The 22,474-nt window shown below is 35.6% G+C and overlaps 1 protein-coding gene across 1 annotated transcript; it reads left to right on the forward strand.

The window, feature by feature from the left end:
* Positions 1 to 653: 653 nt before the first annotated feature.
* On the forward strand, positions 654 to 22,050 carry HMMR (hyaluronan mediated motility receptor). Its single transcript, XM_034406258.3, has 17 exons — positions 654 to 767; positions 3,823 to 3,921; positions 5,487 to 5,575; positions 6,681 to 6,761; positions 8,076 to 8,264; positions 10,867 to 10,955; positions 11,276 to 11,347; positions 12,442 to 12,623; positions 14,065 to 14,183; positions 14,446 to 14,660; positions 15,305 to 15,421; positions 15,788 to 15,946; positions 16,601 to 16,747; positions 17,431 to 17,530; positions 18,289 to 18,465; positions 19,763 to 19,925; positions 20,161 to 22,050. The coding sequence occupies exons 1-17, from the start codon at positions 722 to 724 to the stop codon at positions 20,193 to 20,195; spliced, it is 2,079 nt and encodes a 692-aa protein (XP_034262149.2). The 5' UTR covers positions 654 to 721; the 3' UTR covers positions 20,196 to 22,050.
* Positions 22,051 to 22,474: the final 424 nt, after the last annotated feature.

Here is a 22,474-nt window from a genome sequence, read left to right on the forward strand (position 1 = left end):
CGTAGATACACGGGCCGCTTTAAAATAAAATCACATTTAATTTTGCTGTTCACTCAGAACAATAATATTTTGCGTGAAGAAAGGGTTTAGAAACAATGCTTCGGTACTATAATCACGTACGTTACTCTTGATCGAGAGATGTTTTGAAGTTAAATTCCCAAAATCATTGACTGGCCAGCAGATTATGAGTTCAAACAAGATTGATTTGGAAGTAAAACCCGGCAAACTGGGGAAACTTGCTAAATGTATTCCACAATCTAATTGACGTGTTACAAGCTGCATTCTATGTGCACAGTATAAAATGCATTTACATTTGACAACATAAAATGCTTTATTGAAAACCGAAGTTTTTCCTTAAGAGAAAAAAAAAAGCGGGTCTAAAATATGTTAAATACTCATTTTACTTTACAACCTCAAACTGTTAATCATTTCTGTTCACATTTCATTGCACTCAGTATGGGAGCCTAAAATCATATCGCACCATGCCTAGCTTCGCAATCTTTATTATCATACTCTTATATTACTTCTTAAAGATCTATTACCTAATTATCTATCCGGCCACCTACGGCGCATGCTCCACCGTGAAGACCTGATTTGTTGACTAACTGGTTGGTCGAATTCTCCGATTGGCTGATTCGGGCGTGCCTGAAAGCGGGCGGGATCCTGTTCAATTTTTGAATTTGTTCTGGGCGTTCTGGCTGTGGGAAGCTGCGGACTGGCTATGTCTTTTCCGAAGGCTCCGATCAAGCGCTTCAATGAGGCACCAAGTAAGTGAATGGGTGCTGGGCCATGCTGGGGCTTGGTTTGTTTTTCCAGAGGCTGTGGTTGCTCTTCCGAAGAAAAAGATCTTTGAAAATATATTTTTCGAGCATGATGGAAAATATGCGCGGTAACGTGTTATACCTCTCCTTCCGCCTTACTTTGCTGCACTTCTGTGCAACCTTCCAAAGGAATGGTAAATTGCACGAAGTTACCTTCTTGACATGTTTAGGGTATCATTATTATATCACAGTTATTATCTCACAGTGACTGTGAGAGGGATCTTGGAGTCTTAGTGGACAATCAGCTAAATAGGAGCCAGCAGTGTGCAGCTAAAAAAGCCAATGCAATCCTAAATTGCATTAACAGAGGGATACAATGAAGATCAAGTGAGGTACTAATTCCACTCTATAAAGCCCTAGTGCAGGAGTCAGCAAACTGCGGCTCCGGAGCCACATGTGGCTCTTTGGGCCCTCTGCTGTGGCTCCCTGTTAGATGATCCTACCACTGGCCGGCCCCGCCCCTCGCCTCCCAGTTACTCCTCGCCTGGCCTAAGAAGTAAGAGCGACAGCGGGGGATGGAGAAACAGCCAGGGCAGAGACAGAGATACAGAGAGAGGGGGAAGAGAGGAGGGGAGACAGATGTCAAAAGGGTTTTGTGGTTCCTGGTGTTTTTTAACAACCAATTCTCTGCCCTAATGACCGGCTGGGTAGGTGTGACTAGGGGAGGGGTCATGTGACTGGTGGAAGTGAGTGACATCGAGTTGGCCACACCCATCCAGGTTTTGTGGCTTCTGGTGTTTTCTTTACTGTGGGAAATGGGTCCAAATGGCTCTTTGAGTATTTAAGGTTGCAGACCCCTGCCCTAGTAAGACCACACCTAGAGTACTGCATCCAGTTTTGGTCACCACATTATAAAAAAGATGTTGAGACTCTAGAAAAAGTGCAGAGGAGAGCAACCAAGATGATTAGGGAACTAGAGACTAAAACATATGAAGAACGGTTACATGAACTGGGCATGGCTATTCTAGTGAAGAGAAGGACCAGGGGAGACATGATAGCAGTCTTCCAATATTTGAGGGGCTGCCACAGAGGGGGTCAAAGCACCTGAGCGCCAGACAAGAAATAATGGATGGAAACTGAACAAGGAGAGATTCAAACTAGAAATGAGGAGGAACTTTCTGACAGTGAGAACAATCAACCAATGGAACAGCTTGCCTTCGGAAGTTGTGGGAGCTTCATCACTTGAGACTTTCAAGAAAAGATTGGACTGCCATTTGTCAGAAATGGTATAGGGTCTCCTGTTTGAGCGGGGGAGGGGGGGTTTGGACTAGATGACCTATAAGGTCCCTTGTTAATCTGTTAATCACCATTTCCTTCCTCTATCATGTCCGTATCCAATCCAGAGCTTTCCTAATGAAGTGGATTATAACTCCCATTATCACCAACAAGCATTACCATTGGCTTGTAGAGGAACAGGATACTAAAGCATTGCTGGAAAAAAAAAAATTGGAATTGCTTGGCCCTAATGCACTAGGATAGTGCTATGATCAATGTTAGTAGGTGAAAAGATTGAAAAAGGAGATGCCTGCTTATCCCATGATAAACTACAGATTTTTTTAAAAAAAATCTATTTTGCATCATATTTTCACAGTGAACAATTGCAAACCTCATGAAAAAAGTAGAGCTCAAACAGATAATTCATTTGCTGGTAGGTCAGAAAGAAAGAAAAAGAAAAATCCATTTCAATAGGACGCTTTAGTGTGTCCAGCTCTGGAAATGGTGCAACAATGGTTATTAGGTTCCTTCCCACCTCTCCAGTCCACATGAGCAGTGGAATTAAATGGAAAGAGATGGAAATGTACAATGTAGGTTTGATCTTGTTCAATAGTAACCGATAATGAAAGGCCCAGTTAGAAATTTAGGATGGTAAAAATTTGTCTCTTTTGAGCTGAATTTAATTTCATGGCAACATTTTACAAGTGGTTTGTTATTGCATTCTGGATTTTTTTTAAAAAAAATCTCAGCTTTGATATTCCTTGAAGTTTCCTACTTAGGTTGTAATCAGACATAACCCTGATTAGTTCCAAGCCAAGACAAGGTCAGAGCTAGATAATAGGGAGTTTCCTGTTGTTTTAATATCACAAATCCAATGCAATCCTTGGCAGTTGTGCAATCACATTCCAGAGGCCTGGAATGTACCATTAGTAGCTGAAATCTCAGGAAATATCTTGTATTCTAGCTGTGAATACAAGATTGCTAACAAAATAAATCTTCAAACGAAATGACCTTTCTTCTGAAGGAAGAAATCAGGGTTCCCAATAATGTGTGAAATCTCAGTTGTGTATATTGTTAGACTGAGACATGCTTATCACTCTCTTAAGTTTGGTGGCATTTTCTCCTTTCTGAGGCATTAATCTATTCCTTAAGTAGCCATATAGGCTGTTCATGTGCAAGCTATTGGCTGCTGTAGGAGTCATAGCTAGCCTTGTAGGTTTTCTGAGTCAAGCTTGGTTGAAGCTTGGGCTTGGTTGAAGCTTGAAGGGGCTTACTGCGCAGTTCCTATTGTGGCTGAATGGCTTTTCCCTGAAGGATAATCCCATCATCCTGGAGCTGAAGGTCTTTTGTTTTGTGGATAGGCTGCCTCAGTCTTTCTTAATGGGCACCAAATATCTGCTGGGAGCAGGGAGTTTCTGTCTCCCTTAAGATTTTCATTTCTCTTTTAGGGGAAATATAATATTCTGCCTTTTTAAATATTTCTCAAAATGTTTCATTCTTCTAGGAAGGATGACTTCCCTCAGTCTCAAGTTATATTTTTTGGAACAGATACAATTTACCTTCTCTCCCTGTGATGGGGGCATTTTATTAAGAGTTCATAAATATTCAAAGGTATCTTTTATATTTAGTGGAACCATGAAAACAAGGAAAAAAACCCCACAAAATAAATATGAATTTAAGTTAAATATAATCATTCTAATAGATTATTTTTTTAAAAAAGTAATTAAACTTATTGTAACTGGGGCTCTGACTTTGATTAATATCTGTCTCCTACGCACATCTCTAGCTTGTGCCCCACCACCCGGCTCTTATGATATCAAAACTTCAGACCCATCAAAAGGACCCGTGTCTTTTGAAAAGTCTCAACGATTCAAGATGCAGATGGGTAAGTAATTGGGTTATGAATGGCAATGGCTTTTGCAAAGTTTTTTCATCAGCTTTTTACTTGTATGTACAGTTGCTTGTTTGTGTCTGGAGATAGTCTGCTTTTAATTTACATTGCAGTTTGATCATGTGTAGCAGTTGAATGTTGAAGAACACCTTATTCACTGGGGTATCTTTCCTGATTTATCTCCTCTGTAACAACCCTTAGCAAACATAGCAGGACTTATTTCCTATCAAATTCTAGGAACTAAGAATTAAGCAGTGAGTGGCAAAATGAGGCTCAATGCAGTGTCTAACTTGATCAGTTGGCAACCTTACGTCAAGATTGTTGTTTCTTAAGCTCAAGAGATAGAATGGGATAGAGATAAACAAGTTCATCCACAGCTAGTTAGCAACCTGACAGTGAAATAATATGAAAACAACAAAATTCAGAATGCACTATGTAACAGTACAGTGAGTAATTTAATTTTTTTTAAAAAAAAAATACGACATAATTGGCATTTATTTTTTAAATTTGAAATTGCTGAAATGATTCTAAATAGTATTAGCACCCTTAACTATGTGTCTTATATAAATAACTGTTTATGTTTGACTATTCTACTTTTAAATAAGGTAATCCTTGACTTAACAACAATTCATTTAGTGACCATTTGAGTTACAATGGCACTGAAAAAAATGACTTATGATCATTTTTCACATTTACGACTGTTGCAGCCTCGCTATGGTCACATGATCAAAATTCAGACTCATATTTGACAGTTCCAGCTCATGTGATCACCTTTTCTAATCTTCTGACAAGCAAAGTCAATGGGGAAGCCAGATTCACTTAACAACCATGTTAATAATTTAACACCTGTACTGATTCACTTAGCAACTGTGGCAACAAAGGTCATAAAATTGGGCAAAACTCACTTAACAAATTTCTTACTTAGCGACAGAAATTTTGGATTCAATTATGGTTGTAAGTTGAGGACCACCTGCATACACAAAAAAATTACATTTTCATTTTACTGTAACTGTATTCAACTGATCTTAGTTTACTAAACCAAATCTTGCAAAAATATGTGTATGTGTTTCCCTGCCTAACTCCAGCATTTCTATTCTGCCAGTTCACATTTAACATAATTTTGTTAAAATAAAGCAGTCTCTTTGGTCTTTTTAGCTGGAAGACTCCAAATAGCTTAAGAAAATGAAATCCTATATTTACAGGAATTATGCATTTAACAAGTTAACATTTCTCTTTGGGATTCACATTAATCTCATTATAAAACTGTTAATATGCTTACATTTGGCATGTAAGCTTTCATGGAGCATAGAAATGGGGCAAATGATAATGTTAACTTTTTGAAATGACATCATTGCTAAGTGGTGCTTGTTACATACACCATTGATTTGGAACATTTGGAAGTCAAATAGATAATGTGCCTGATTTTCTATTTCAAGCTTTCTGTATAAAGTGTCTCTATTTTCTAGTGTTTGGATTGAGTTAATAGCTTTGAAATATATTTGGAAGAAATTACATTTTTTAGTATGGAGAATGAAACCTCTTATTTTATATTTTTGTAGAAGATGGAGGAGTCCAGCCAAATTCAAACAACATGAAACCCATGCCTTCCCCAGCAACTACAAGAAAGCTTCCATCTCTCGGTGCAAGAGTAAGAGTCATATTCTTCTTGTACCATTAACATTATTTTGTAGAGAGTGAAAGATCTTTTTTTTTCTAAGTAGGAGTTTTTAAAATTTACAGTAGAATATGTAATATCTAAAAGTTAAGCAAACTGTTAGTCACATTAAAGGAGACAGAATTTGGCATTGTAATACCCTGTTTCCCCCAAAATAAGACATGCTCTGATAATAAGCCCAATCGGGCTTTTGATCGCATGGCAATAAGGCCAAGCGCTTATTTCAGGGACCGCCTACTACCACCAATAGCCTCCCACCGGCCAGTACGCTCCCATAGAGAGAGGCTCCTCCGGGTGCCGTCAGCCAAACAATGCCGACCGGCGGCCCCCAGGGGGAGAGCCTTCTCTGTGGGGGCACCTACTATCTGGAACGAGCTCCCCCCAGAGATACGGAGGATCCCGGATCTGCGCACCTTCCGCCACGCTTTAAAGACCTTACTATTTCACCAGGCGGGCCTGGCCTAATTTTCCCCCTCTTTTATAAAAGATTTTTAATTTTTAAACATCTTTTAGTATTTTATACATTCAATTTTAAATTGGTTTTAAAAGTTTGGGGTTTTAAGTTTGTCGGGGCCAAGATTATTTAATTTGATTTTATTCTACTTTTAAATTTTGTATGTATGTGTTTTATTGTTTGGCTGTGCACCGCCCTGAGTCCTTCGGGAGTAGGGCGGTATAGAAATCAAATAAAATAAAATAAATAAATTTCAGGGTTCAAAAAAATATAAGAAGGGTCTTATTTTTGGGGAAACACGGTAATTATGACAATGCCAATTGTTGTATGGAGGTGTGGTGGGTTTTCCAAACCCACATATTAAACTGAATAATTTAAAATTTGCTAAACTGTTTTTCAAAGTATTTTCACCATATGTCATTAAAGATGTGTAACTATGCATCTACGGTATGATTTCCCAGCAATTGTGTGTTTCTCAGCTGTGTGGCCATTGAAGCTGCATTTATACTTTTAAATGTTGTTTTCATAAAACGTGAAAGCAAAATCTCATTTCTATCTTTCAGTAACTTTATGAAGCAAACTTGCAGAGTTTTAATTTTAGTTTTGTATGTCTTGAATTTAAAGCCAAAAAGCTTAGGAAGAAAGTCTGACAAGAGTCTGATTGCCATTAAAGAACTGAAAAAGCAAAAAGAGCTGGAAAAGGAGGTATGAATCAACATTATTTTAAGTCTAATGTGGAATCAACACATTAGTTGATGATACATCTTAATCAATAAGCTAGCTGTGCAGAGTGGGCTTATAGTTTTTTGTCTTAACTATATGTTTTTATCTTGTATGCCAGGAATTCTTAAACTGTTGACCCAATTAGTTGTTTTTCTGGTTTTGAACAATGTCATTACTCCCACAAAAAAGACAACTCTGTTATACCAATAAAGGAGGATATTTGTAGTTTAGGGTTGAAATGAGGGGCCCTTTGTGTTCTCTGAGCTTGCTTGTTTTCTTACAGGTGTTTCATTACCCAAGTTAGGGAATATCATCAGTGCTAGTAAAGAATGTGGTTTGTTGTCAATTTATATTAGAGATTCTTTGGTTGGGCTGTTTACTGTTGGTTTCTTTGGCAGTTTCTTGATTGGGGCATTGTTTACTTGATTGTTGGTCTGATATGGAATTAATCTTTGCTGATCTGGGTGCTGATTGCTGGTGAAGAGGTGCTTTAGTCTTTTTGGCCGGTTGTTTGTCTCTTGCATAGTCCATAGATGTTGTTAATGTATATGTGTCTATTGATGGCTATATAAACTGACAGTAAACTGCACTCTTTACTAGCACTGATGATGTTGCCTACAAGAAAACAAGTTTGGGTAATGAAACATCTACAAGAAAACAAGCAAGCACAGAGAGCACCAAGGATCCTCAACTCACAGACAATGACAAATTGCTCCATTACCCCCATATTTCTAAATTACCATTGAGAGTCCTTACCTCCAGTTTCGGAACCAGTGTTGTATGCTGACCAGAGATGTTATGAGTTGAGTTGCCTACAAATTTAATAAACAAATAGGGTATCAGTAAAATTCCATATTGTTTTCAGATACTTGATGGAGAATCCGTCTGATTGTTAGACTTCGTAAACTAGCCGCTAGTTGAAGAGAATGTTATAAATGCTTTAATTTACATCTTTATTTGTAGGAGTACATTAATTAATTTCTCTTGTTTTATTTAACCTGTGTTTTGTGATTTAAATATGCTATTTTGAAATTATTCAGAGAAGGCGGTGCATATTACAAATAAATATATGGTTGCTTCTTTCAATGAACATGTAGGAATGGAATCTTTCAGTCCAGTGGTTTTATATTAGCAATAAATTCAATAGTATATAGATATAGATATATAGATATATAGATATAGTTTTAAATAGGTTTTATATTAGCAATAAATTAGCAATAATTTTTGCTAAACTATATAAAGGGATGAATTTGCTTTCTGTCTAATGTTTCAGTTAATTTCATCCTGTTTGAGTAGATTCGGATACTAATTGGAATACGTGCCCAGCAACATAAAAAATTGCAAGCCCTGGAGGAAGATCTTGCCAAGTCTGAATCAAAGCTGTCTGCTGCAGTCCGAGAGAAAAACACACTTTTAGCAAATGTTGCTTCTCTGGAAAAACAGCTTTTGGAGTTGAGAAAAAGCAATGACTTGCTCAAAACAAAGGTGCATATCGATAGTTCTCTTTAAAGGCATTAGAATACCTTTTTTGGGGGGTGGGGTAATGCTGGGCTCCTGCATTTATAGTTAGAAGATAAAATGTAATGTAGTATAGATATGTAATGGTCTGTAATTCTGTGAAGATAGATGTTTTATATAGGTAACCCTTGGTTAACAACTGTTCGTTTTAGTTACCATTTAAAGTTACAATGGTGTTATAAAAGTAACAACCATTCCTTGCACTTATGACTGTCACAGTGTCCCTGTGGTCATGCAGTCAACTTTGCTTATCATCATAGTGTCCTGCAGTCACATGATTATCATTTATGAGCTTTGCAGCCAAATTTCCAACAAGCAGACTCAACGAAGAAGAGTAAAATCGCAAGTCGCGGTTGTATGTCTCAATTGTTGTGGTGAGTTTGCTTAACAATCAGAGTGAAAGTGAGGTCATACGTTTGTTATCGTCAAATAATGTCTCACTTAATTTTCCGACAGTGTTCCAATTGTGGTTGTTAAGCGAGGAGTATCTGCACACTTAAAATACACAAGTGAAAGTCATTTCTTCTATTAGAGTATTATGGTAATAATGCTGTGTGGCAAACTTATGCATGTTTGTATTCATATTAAGTCATGAAAGAGGGTTTGTTTTTAAGACCACCTTTGGAATACTTCATCCAGTTTTGGTCACCATAATATAAAAAAGATGTTGAGACTCTGGAAACAGGGTAGAGAAGAGCAACAAAGATGATTAGGGGACTGGAAGCTAAAACATATAAAGTTGAAGGAATTGGGTATATCTAGTTTAATGGAAAAAAAAGAACTTGGGATGATCTGATAACAGTGTTCCAATATTTGAGGGGCTGCCACAAGGAGAGGTGGTCAATCTATTCTCCAAAGCACCTGCAGACAGGATAAGAAGCAATGAATGGAAACTAATCAAGGAGAGAACAACCTAGAACTAAGGAGAAATTTCCTGACAGAACAATTAATCAGTGGAACGAGTTTCCTCCAGAAATTGTGAGTGCTCCAACACTGGAGATTTTTAAGAAGGGATTGGACAACCATTTATCTGAAATGGTATAGGGTTTCCTGGTTAAGCAGGGGATTGGAATATAAGACCTCTAAGGTCCCTTCCAACTCTATTATTCTGTTATTTGGTAGCTCATCAGTTATCACAGATTTGGATGAGATAAGTTTTTCTCATCCTTCATACGTTTGGCCAAGGAATTTGGAGTGCCTGCTTTCTTTTTCATGCCACAACTTCTACAGCAGTCTGGAGTTTTCGTGGCTTTCTGTAACTCCAAGGGGAAGGAGCATAAATGAACTCTTCCTATTGAAATTGTTTCAGACTGTGCTGGCACAGCCAGGGAGACTTCAGAGTGGCGGAGAAATTCAGAGCAGAAAACATAATCAGTTGAGGTATCTGCCACTCCCAGCAATTCAGTTTAAAAAAACTAAGAGAAATCAGAAAGAAATGTTCAAGTACCCCCATGAATAAGGTTAAAAAAAATAGAGTGCTTGCGACACTGATATATGCAGTGATTATTCCATGCAAGTAGTTGCACATGTTATGTATACAGTATACTAGCCCTGAGCATAGTGTATATTTTCTTTTTGCTTCTACTTTGAATTTAAAGGAAAGGTTTTATATTGACATGTAGTGGAGTATCTTCATGAAATATTGGTATCACTTAGGTACATCTTAAGTATAGTAGTCCTCGACTTATGACCACAGTTGAGCCCAATATTTCTGTTGCTAAGTAAAACATTTGTTAAGTGAGTTTTGCCCCCATTTTACCACCTTTCTTGCCACAGTTCTTAAGTGAATCACTGCAGTTAAGTTAGTAATATGGTTGTTAAGTGAATCTGGCTTTGCTTGTCAGAAGGTGATAAAAGGTGATCACATGACCTTGGGACACTGCAATCATAAATATGAGTCAGTTGCTAAGTATTCTAAATTTTGATCATGTGACCATGGGGATGCTACAACAGTTGTAAGTGCAAAATGGTCATAATTCATTTTTTCAGTGCCATTGTAACTTTGAACAGTCACTAAATGAATTGCGAGTCGAGGACTACCTGTATTATGATAACTTAAACCTCATTTATCTCCAGTGGAGAATCCAGAGTATGTTTAAGACTGTATCTGGGAACAAAAAGGATTTCTGAATTAGGCATAGGGTTATCTTTTTCTACTGGAACCAGATATGTCAAAGTCATGTTTTCTTGTATAATTTCTGAAGTCAATTTTAATAATTTAAATTTAATAATAAAACTGACTTGCTCTGCCTTCTGTCATTTTTAAGTGTTTTGAAGATGGAACCCAGAAGAAAATGCACAATCTCTATTTAGAATTAATGAAGTTTAGGAGCAAAATGAATGTGAAAAAGATATGTATATTACCAATGTGGATTACATTTTCTCACTTTAAAAATTTGCAAGTATCACAAGATAGTATGTTAGGCCTATAGTTTTCACTAGAGAATATGAGTTAGAATTATAACTAAAAAGGTTATTTTATTTTTCATACCTTTTCCTGGCTTAAAGAAAGTTTAGGACAGTCATAGTTCCTCTCATAATAAGCCACTGTTTGTTGATGCAATTTTAGATGGTTCCTGTTAAAAATGGAGACATGAAAATTAAACTAAATGTGGTCCAAGGAACTGTGGAGGAAAAACTAGCCCAGCCCGAAAAATTGTAAGTTATCTCAAATTGTCATGTACCAGCTATTTTTATTAACTTCAATGAAAGTAGTTTGGTAAGAATGTATTTTAGGTTTGATATCCTTAGTATGCTATTGGTACCCAGCTTCATCTCTCTCTGAGTTGGACTTGAGAAACTGCTGAGCTACTGAATCTGTGGCTGGAGGCTGTTTGGTTCTGGATAGGGAAGAACAGACCAGCTCAATCCTGACAAGGTGTTAATTAAATACAAGTATCTTTTTTTGCCTGCTTGAGGCTTGAGATATATTGTGTCCTTTTTCTAAAATTTAATACTCTGATCAAACTTTATTTCAGAATAGAAACAGAAAGGCCAGCAGAAGAGAAATATGACTCGGAGAAACTCCTGGAATGTATTGTAGAACTTGGGTAAGTCTAGTATGCATATGCAATCCTAATTTTAGACAAGCCGTGTTGTATAAAAATTATGAGGCTTGTTCTCTATCTACTAATAGAAGTATATTTAAATATTTGTATGTCTAGACATGTTAAATGAATGAAAATTATAGATAGGCACATTGCTTACAAACCCTGATTTTCTCAAGCTACAGTTGTACATGTGATGGATGAATCTCCAGTTACCAAAATGGCTATCCTAACATTCTAATATGGTGTATGGAACCATGGGGGATGTAGCAAATATTATCAATTAATATTGGTTACTGGCAATAAATCCTTGCTAGCTAAATGTTTAATTCTAAACTTGTATAGTGGGCAGAGATTAAATTGATATTGCTAGATATGCATGTAAAAACAATAGGAGGCATGCATTCACATTTCTCCCTTCAAAAGAATAATTTATATAAGGCTACATGTATCTTGAACCCCTCAAGGACAGCAGAAAAGTAAACTGATTAAAGTAATTATTTTAGTTCTCTGTTCCTGAAAATCAGTTCTGCAGAAATTCAGAACAGAAAACCTGTCCATTTAACCATCCGTCTTTACTGATTATCACTTTATGGGAATTGTCAAATATGTCAATGTTTTCACATGAAATCTCTTAAATCTTTTAAGATTTCAGCCTGCAAAGCACTAAATTCAAACTAAGATCAGATAGGACCTCTGATTTTGATCATTTTAACTTATTTTTGACCAATTAATTTTCATGTTTGTGAAATTGTTTTGTGATGCTTGATGCCACTCATCTTACTGCATACAATGCAACTGAAGAGTCAGTGAAAGTATTGGCTGGGAACAGATATAATCTAAACTTCAACTGGAAGCAAAAGGCTGTGTGATATAGAAGGAAGATACTGTGATTTATCTTCAGTGGTTATATATGGCTATTACTGCTTGACTACTTTTCGGAAGAGATTACTTTAAAAGAAGTTACAATAAATAAGACCCCCTCCAATTAATTTGTATATTATACAGAAGAAAATGAGCTGGAATATACTTATTTCACCAACCATATAGTAAAATATAATGACAAAACTAGTGTGATTTTTCTTTCATTCTAACAGTAATGTTGCAGAACAAGATGATGATAAATACAAGCTGCATATTGTCCAACTACAAGAAATAATAGAATCTAAAAACAAGGACATTGAAACATTGGAAAGTACTCTTCATCTGAAAGAAACTATGCTATCTACACAAACTGAAGAACTGAATGGAAAGTGCAAAATACTTGAGGAACAGAAAGGTAATTCCAAATATATAGTTTACTATTACTGTACAACAAAATAAACCATTTGTTAGGATTTAGAATCAAAACTATTTCTAAGCTTGGCTGAGAAATATTTTCTTTCTTCCCATCATGACAAATGAAAATCATATGACCTATTATTAGATGAAAGAATTACTAGATGATAATGTCTGATCTCCAAGCAAATACTATCTTGAGAGCAATATTTTTCTGCTTTAACTGGGTTGCATACTAATATAGATTATAACAGGAATATATGTCAGAAGATTTTTTTTATACTGACTTGCTTCATCCCAACTCCCTCAGTGCAGTGGGCTGTTCTATGTTAACTAGAAAGGGATTTAAGGAAAATGCATCTACCTGTGCTTTTGGAATATATTAAGCAACATATAGTTAGGTGCTTAAAGTACTATTCAAAATATTGAAAAGTTGTAACATGAGTTCTTATCATGTTCCTTAGAAGTTAATGAAATGGGTTCTATATTGATTTCTTAAGGGAATCAGATTACCAACATGCATGCTTATGCATTCAGTTTTCTAACTCTAAAGATGGAATCCATTAGCCTTTCCATTAACATTGATTATTAAATATTTGTCCTTTCTATGGCCTCCGTTTAGCATCACATCAACTTTCTTTCTTCTACCTGCATCTTTCTATAATAGCTTAGGGCAGTGTTTCTCAGCCTTGGCAGTTTTAAGACACATGGACTTCAACTCCCAGAATTCCAGCTTTGCTTGAATGATAGAGTGTTGCTGGCTGGGAAATTCTGGGAACTAAAGTCCACACATCTTAAAGTTGCTACATTTGAGAAATACTGGGTTAGGGAAATGGGAAGATTAAGAAGAAAGGGAGCCTAAATTGATATTCCAAAGGCAGATGGAACTACTGGAAACTTTGTGCATATAATTTCTACATAATCAGGGCATTGCTAAATCAGGACAGAGCCTACAAAACACTTAGGTGCTTTTTTCACATCTAAGTTATATATTCTGTATACAACAGAAAAAAAATCTTTTAAGAAGTTGTGCCAAGAAATGTACTCTTTTTGCCTTTAATAGGATGATATAAAAATTTAGAGAGTGCTCTAAAAAGTGTTGCTATTTTAATGGATCCTAGCAGCTTGAATAGAAAATGTTCAATCATTTACTGGGATTTTTAAAGAAGAAAAATATTTAAAAACCCACTCTGGAAATCACTTTTGCTCTGTCAGTTGCATTTCTAAGAAATAATTCAGGTTTGAGAGCTTCTAAGTTCAGATGGTATTCAATGGGCTCTAATAATATGTTATTATGAAACAGTTTATGGGGAGAAGCCTAAACTATCAGATTTTCCTGTAATAGTAAAAATAATCAAGGAATGTAGAAAATATATGAAAATGTCAATAGAATTATAAATGTGTATATAAGTTCTTATGTAAAAAGCAAAGTTCTCATTTAGAGAAATGCGTCCATGAATATGAAGAAAAGGAGCAAGTTATGAATGCTGAGATACAATGCTTAAAAGAAAAACTTTCTATAGAAGAACAGGAGCTCCAAAAGCAACAAAAGATTTTTAAGGTAAAAAAAAAGATTAAGATAACTAAAGGTTTGTTGTGTTTGTTTATAAATGTGTAAAATTCAGCATTTTCACCCGCTTTGGGAGGGGGGGGGTGCGACTTATATTCCAAAAAATATGGTAAATGGGAAGTCTGAGTAAATTGCCACACGTGAAGGTTACAAGTTCTTGTTTCATTCCTTCTGTTAAATATTATATTTTTCAGGTGGAAGGAAAACTTGTTGTTAATGGCCATATTTTATTTGTATTTTGTTGACACTTCAGGAAACTTCAGCTGATATGCATCAGAAGTTACTTAAATTCCAAGAGGAGGTAGCTAAAGAGAGAGATATACTAAAGACAGAATTGAAAGAAGCCATGGATGAGCTGGATAAATTGCACACTAAAGAAGCTAAAGTTGAGAAGCTTTTAAAGCATTTGGAACAGGTTAATGAATCCCAAAATGAGGAGTTATCAAAGCTGGAAACAAAACTGCAAAGGTTTGTAGAAAAGCAGGCTCCTATTGAAATTATCTGTGTCAATTAGCTAATAGGATTATAGAATAGATTTCTTTCTTGAAGCCTGTATTCTCAGATCTCTTCTGAATGTTCAAATTCCCTTTGGAGAGTATCTGTGCTAAGAAGGAACATAATTTTCCCATTGAACAAGCAGAAGTATGGCCATGAACTAATGGATAATGCCCTTTTCATAAATGTAGACAATGTAGTCCAGTAGTGCATGGCTTGTGATCCCAGGTGTGTCTCCAGAGATTCCCAAAGTTGTTACCAAAGTGTAAAGTTTTATATGACAGGAAAAGAAAATGAATAAATGTGTGAGTAAGAAATAATCATGTCAACTTTTTTGGTTTAAATTAAACAGATTATTGAAAATTAAGGATGAGTCAAAAGATTTTGTATTGTCTTTTCTACCCTTAATTCTATATTGCCCAAATGTTTCAAGCTATTTGTGGCTGGAAATAGAAATTTCTAGAGGTCTTCCATTCCCCTCCATTTAAGTGAGAACTAATTAAATCCAATTTAAAAGAATAATCCTACTCCCTTATGCTCTGTTTGTAGTTTCCAGTTCAATCAGTGGATTTTGGAGTGCTAAAATATTAACTGTTGAATATTATTACTTTGTGTAGGAAAAGTGCAGAGTTGGACGAAATGGCTGCATCACACAAGAATATCATTGAAAAGCTTCAAGAGGAATACAACCAGCTCCAGTTTAAATTTGGAGAGACTGCCACTGAATTTGAAAAGTATGCCAGTACCATGGGGCATAGAAGGATTGGAAGGGTCTTATTTGTTTGGTATTGGGAACTCTTGTCTTTCCATAGTCTGGAAGTAGTCATCTGTTTCAGAGTGACTATATAGAAACAGAGGAATCAATAGCTTGTACTGTGTTTCCTTGCTTTAAGTAGCAAAGGCTCACTGAAGTGAACAAATTTCATTTTAAAAATGAATAAGCTCTATTGTTTCTCTCTCTTAGTACAACCTGTCATACATGAGCTTTGGGATAACCCTTTGTATTTGGATGGTGGGTAAAAGTTTAGCATAAAGATGATGGAGGTTAAGAGTACTATGCACAAGTCAAAAGAAATGTAAACTTTTAAATTTTTTCTTAGTTACAAAGTCTGCATGACTGAAGAGATTACATGCCTGAAACAAGACAAAGCTGTTTTGCAGGAGAGATTAACTGAGATGAATAGGACAGTCCAGAATGCGACTCATGCAATGCAAGAAGAACAGCATGCTAAAGACCAGGCGAAAGAAGATTGTATGAGGTATGGACAGTTGGGAAATTTTGCTGAGATGATTTGACTACAAAGACTGTACTTGGTGTTTTGTGGCATTTATAGAATCAGATAATTGAAAGAGACAGTTTAGCTCATCAAGTCCAAAACTTTCTTTATATAGGAATTCAAATTAGTGTCAGTGACAATTGGATACCCAATCTCCATTATGTATTCAGTGAAGAGAGACTCACATTTCTCTTTTCCAAACTGATTCTATTGTCAAACTGCTATGACTATGATTGGGACTTTCTCGCCAATATTTTCTTCTGTTGTGTTCTGTTTTCTGACTGCTTTAGAATTGTGTAGTTTCCATCAAAATGCTAGTTTATAGGAAATTCTAATTTCTATCAAGTTTATTTTGGATTAGTTTAAAAGGGAATAAACTACTTGGGGAAGATTTTCTGTCTTGATTCAACCAGAAAGTTTTTCTGGAAAGATGTTTTCCAATACTTGAGCTATATTAATTTTAGCAGTATAATTTAGACAGTGGGATTTTTATTGTTTTCTGATCTAGAGATCGACCTACCTTTTGCCCATTGATGGCATAACATGTAGCACATTCTTTTTTTAGACTAAAACTTTGCCAATTTCCAACCATGCTTAAAATTATTGAGAATTTCTCATTTTTCTTCTCCCTTTAAGGATGCTTCTTGACAGTCAAACAAAAATAGCACTAAAAGATGCAGAAATAGACAAAATCAAGGAATCAAGCACTATGCAAATTGCTAACCTACAAGCCAAACTGGAGCAGCAAAGTGAAGAACTGAACAAAAAACTGGAAATAGAAAGGTGAGTTTCAGCTGTCTTGCGTGGGAACTTCAGATGAAAATACTTTTGAGTCTTGGGGGAAAAAGAATGTGAGTTCTGTTCACATTTAAAAATAAATCACATTCTAGGCATTAGAGCAGCAGTGAGCAACCTGGGACTCTTTGATAGGAATACCTGTTTTTTTCTCTCTCTCCCCCCCGCCCCAGGTAAAACATAAAGTTGGCCTTTGAATGACTTTTAATTGATCTTATTTTCCCCAAATCCCAGACAAAAATATGGCACAGTAGATTAAAAACTAATTTTGATTTAATTTACATATAAATTACATTTAGTAGAATATAGTTAAAATTATCACAGTTAAGATTAAGGGATTATGTACTTTAGCAAAAATTGGCAGAATTTCCAAAGCCAGACATTTTATCATAAACCGGTTTGAAAAGCTTTGGCATATAAAGATAAATATATATATATTAATTAAATGAAAATTATCATTTGCTGTCATCTAGAGAATAGGGAAGCGGGGAGAATAAAGGTGATATCAGACAAAAGGTTATCAGAAGAAGAAAAAGCCCCCCAAAAGTGAAAACGTTGTCTTATCCCATCCATTGGCATGCTGTGTTCCAAAATAATGTGGTCCCAGAGAGAATGGCTGCCTGCATAAATAGAGTTAATTAGAAAACGTATCCAATATTTTTTATTTCTAGGAAAACCGTTACAGAAAAAATTGGAGCAGATTACAAAAAGAATATAAAAACTTGGCGTGCGCTCTATGAAGACCTGTATAATAAAGTAAAACCTTTTCAGGTTAGTCCTTAATAAGCACTGATGGGTTTGGGCAGTTTTTGATATTACTTTGGAACTCCAAAATCAACCTGGATTTTTGACTATGTCTTGGATGCTCCCATGGTTTTAATACTACAAATGCCCTGTATTGATGGATGGCATTTGCAGTGAATTGGTTATTATGGTTTGTTGCACAGTCAACCAGATGCTCAGTCTGGATTTGGCATTTTTATCCTATCCAATTTTTCCCAAGGACCTGGAATAGGCAGATGTTCATAATGTTAAAGATATAATCACAGAATGTAAGCTATTACAAGTAAAGTTGCCTTTTGCAATTGACTGATGGTGATTTTGTGATTTTTTGACACTACTTTGAACAAAGATAGTCAACTGATATTCCAGTTCTTTTGGGATTGTATTCAAAGAGCTTATTTACCATTGGTACTACCTTTATTTTCTTTGGCACAAACATTCTATTTCTATGTGAAGGTGTTTGTATTTTGTTATCTTCTCCAGTTGTTATTATTTAAACATAGATATAGTCTGAGGGTAAAAGAATTTTTCATCACAAGCATGTGCAGGAAAGTAATTCTTCCTACATCATTGATAATTGTACCATACGGGGATTGGGAGGCCCTTCTGAACGGTGAAATGGGTAGCACAACTGAGAAAGAGATCACCTCATCCTATTTTTATGGATTCTGTTGAGTCAATCAGGGACATCAGTTGGGATTTGCTGGTCGTCATGATTCAAAGATATATTTTACTTTGCATTTCAGCAACAGTTAGATGCATATGAGGCAGAGAGAAATGCCCTTCTAAATGAGCATGGTGCAACCCAAGAAGAACTGAACAAAATTAGTGATGCTTATGCTAAGTTGCTGGGCCATCAGAATCAGAAGCAGAAGATCAAACATGTAATGAAACTGAAAGAAGAGAACACCCAACTAAAACAGGTCTGTGCTGCTCCATGAAGGACACAGATTTATGTTTACCTGTGATAGGGAGAGACAAATATCAAAAGATAGATAAATAACCAAGGTGCCTCTATATGTGTCTATTAAAGGTGGGAGAAAACTCAAAATAGGATGTCAAATTGAGACATTTGTGAATAAAGAACATTTGTTTAGCAATAGCACGTAGCAACAGGGTTTATTTACTCCATTGTTTTACAATGTCAGCATAATGGCACCAACAATCTGGGTCCTCATTTTATGAATCTCAGAAGGATGGAAGGCTGAATCAGCTTTGAGCCCCATCAGGATCGAACTTCAGACTGAGGGCAAAGTTAGCCTGCAATACTACATTCTAACTATTGTGCTACCAGGTTCCTAATATATAATTGAACAACTATATGTTAAGCAGCTATGAAACAATCAAACATATGTTGAAGGTAGTGTTTCATTCCATCCCCATCAATTAGCAGGGAGTAAAGCCAACATTTATGGAACTTTATTGGTGATAAAACCCACTATTGGTAGAAGTAAGTAGAAAAAAGAGGATCAAGACAGCAACATAGTAGCTGTAGCATAGTAGCTAGTAACATTTGCTGAACAAAAAAACATATGCCTTGAATTGTCAAACACTAGCCATGTGAAGAACAACAGAAACAAAAAAAAGGGATGGGGAATCTATCCATCAGGAAATTGAACAGTTCATAATATATGCCTGAAACTGTGGATTGAGTTTGGAAGGGAGAAAGTGATAATCAAGAACCACGTCTTCTATATATAGATAGTACAATATAATAGGACTAGACAAAATTTAGGCTGATAAAACTCAGGAAAATAAAACAGTCTATAGTTCTCAGCTTCAAACATAAATTGCATGCATTCTACTATGAATATTTTTCCCTTTCTTCCCTAGATTTATTTGATAAGAAAGAAAAATCTTTTGTTCTTTGAACTAAAGATTTAGCCACTCCTTTCTCCTATTATATGAACCTTTCTTATAAATCTAAGCAAATACCTACTCTTAGCTTCTTGCTAACCACAAAATTTGCTTCTTGCTAACCACAAAATTTGTTTCTTGCTAACCACAAAATTTGCAAAAACTGGCTCAAAAACATTTGTTTGGATTAGAACATGGCAGTTTTGATATGTGATAGAGATATGAGAAATGAAAGATTCATGTCATGAGTGTTTTGAACCCTCAACAATACCACTCAGCTTTTTGGTGGAATTGATCAGGGGACATATATTGTCATGTTTGCAATATATGGAATTTATCTTGAATTTGGATGTTTTCTTTTAGGACTTATTAAGGTTGCGTGCCCAAGTAGCAAAGGAAAAACAAGCAAGGGAAGAACTCCAAGATCAAATTAATGAAATTCAAGGTGTTAAACGGTTTGATCCTTCTAAAGCTTTTGAGCATCCTAGCAAGGAAAATGTTGCTCCCAAAACACCTTTTAAAGAAAGTGAGTACTTATAACTATCTTCCATAAATATTAACAACTTGGCCCTGTATACATCAACCAGCAGAGTAGCTTTAATATGTTTATTCTTTTTAGCAGTATCAATGTATTTATTGTTTTATTGATGCTTAATTAACTAATTGGTGGCAGTAATTCCAGTTATTGAACAGATCAGAAATGCAATAATATTAAATCTTCTGTAATTATAATTTCAATTAACTTCTTATTTATTTAACAGGTAACAGAAACAAAAATCAAGCTGTTCTACACTGATAAAGAACAAATTGACACTTGAGAGATTCATCTTTCCAAGAAAGTGTTGTCTACTGCGTTGTGTGCTCCAATCTATATTTCTACAATAGAAAGTTGTCTTTAAATATATATATATATATATATTAATAAAGCAAGTAATTAGTACTTTTAAATTATCTAAAACGCAAATGGGCACAGCAATTCTAAAAATATCAATAGAGCACAATTATCAAACATTTAAGTGAAAGCCTGGTAGTTTTTCTTGCCGACTCGACTCCGTATAAAAGACCTAAGTGAAACTTCTTTAGATGCATACACAGGATATGTTACATAGTTAAACTTTTGACTTTTGTACAGTGTTTTAGAAATTGAAAGAGTTGCTTCAATGATGTAACTTTTATGTACATTGAGAGCATATATATCAAGACAAACTCCTAGTGCTTAGTCTTCAAACATGCAGCTCATAATTTCATTTTTTTAAAAATTTACCATGCTAATTTATATTTTTTGCTTCTGAATTAGCTATGTATGATTCTGATTTTAAATATTATTTGTATTGGGTCATAATAGTAATTGGTTTTATTAGTAAATAAAATGAGCCTTCATTTTATTAAAAGAAATGTGTGGAACTCACAATTACTAGATGCTTTCCTGAATCATATTTTAATTTTGTATGTAACTGTTAACTGTATGTAACTGTTATATCCTTTAGTTTTCTATTTGTTATCTAGGTCTTATTCTGTAGACAGCAAAGTGGGAAGCCAAACAGCTTCCATCAATAAAACAAACAAACAAACAAACAAGGCAATTTTTCCCACATCCTCAATTTGACTACCCTGGGGAAATTCTTTCTTTTCACAATACTGATGATGCTAAATTTATTACTAACTTCACTGTGGAACTAATTACATTTCCATAAGGACTCACAAGAAGCCTTTGTAGTAAGGATCTCTCCAGGACTGGATGTGATATATATTTTCAACATGCTGAAGGCTGACCTCTGGATATGCAATAAATACATTTATGGCCATCCATCTTACAAGAAGTGACTCTGGGCAGCAAATGGGGAAAAAAATAGCATAAAAACAAACATCTATAGTGATAATAATTTCAAACTTGTGATGGCTTGTCTTTCAGATTTTACTGTGCAGTTTCTGGAAGCTAGTTAATACAAAGTAAATTTAGTTTAGAGCTACAAATATCTTGAGAGCAATCAGATTGCAACCTTCCTTCAACAGTTTCAAATAAGTAAAAGCTTAAGGCCGTAAGAAATTAGATTTCAATTTCACTTTCAATTGGATATAAAAGCTCACCAGGTTCCTTTTTATCTGCATTAACGCAACCTACTTTGAACTGGGTGGCAAGTTTGAGCATGCCGTTTTTACGCATATTTCCCATGGCTTTTTAGTAATGTAATGAAGCGGGCTCTGATAGATGACCACTGGATAACTTTCTATTCACTCTATTCTAAAAAGCAATGCATCCGGTTGGAAAAAGTACAAACTCAGCCAATTGGTTCCTCTAGGAGGCCTCTAAGTTGTCAAGAGAGGAACATTCTAATGACATACAACTTAAAGGTTGGTTAGGTCAAGGGGATCCACATGAGTTAAAAGTTGTCCATCGTCAAAAGATGATTTGAATCTGCTTCAGTAATCTACAAAAAGAATTATAACTGTTTGCAAAGAAACTCTGTAATTAGGAAATGTCAATTAAAAATGATAAATGTATATGACCATATGAATTGCTGAGTTAACAGAATCCTTTGTCTAGAAGGGTATAAAACCATTGTACCTAATTTCTGTCTGTTCAACGCTTCATGTACAGAGCCTTGAACCTATTGCGCAATATATAAAATCTGTCTCTGATTAATCTAAAAGTTGTGTTTGTCTTATTAAATCCACAACATTAGTACATGCCTATCACACATTACCTCATTTGCAAAGATTTCTGGCTTAGAGAATCAACTAAAGTCTGTCTTGCATATTAAACCAGTAGCGTGTTACACTTGACTTTAAGAAGTGCTTTGAGGCAAAGAACAAGAAGTAAGAAATTCTGTTCATGGGGAGGCGGGGTCAGGCTGTTTTCATGTTTTGTTTTGTTTTTTGCCCTGCGGCTCTAATATTTCCGGGATAGGAAAATGTACAAAGAGCAGTCTCTGGCTGCTTTCTCAGGATGGGTGGAGATACATATATTTGCTCTAATATATATATACATGGACTCCCCGCAGTGTGTGTGTGTGTATGCGGAGATTCCAGTTCAGAAAGTTAAGAAGCTCCCAAAGAAGCCAGCAAAGCCTTCCC

Source organism: Pantherophis guttatus, chromosome 2, assembly GCF_059756535.1.
Source record: "Pantherophis guttatus breed Tessera chromosome 2, ASM5975653v1, whole genome shotgun sequence".
In the NCBI taxonomy this organism is placed as follows: Eukaryota; Metazoa; Chordata; class Lepidosauria; order Squamata; family Colubridae; genus Pantherophis; species Pantherophis guttatus.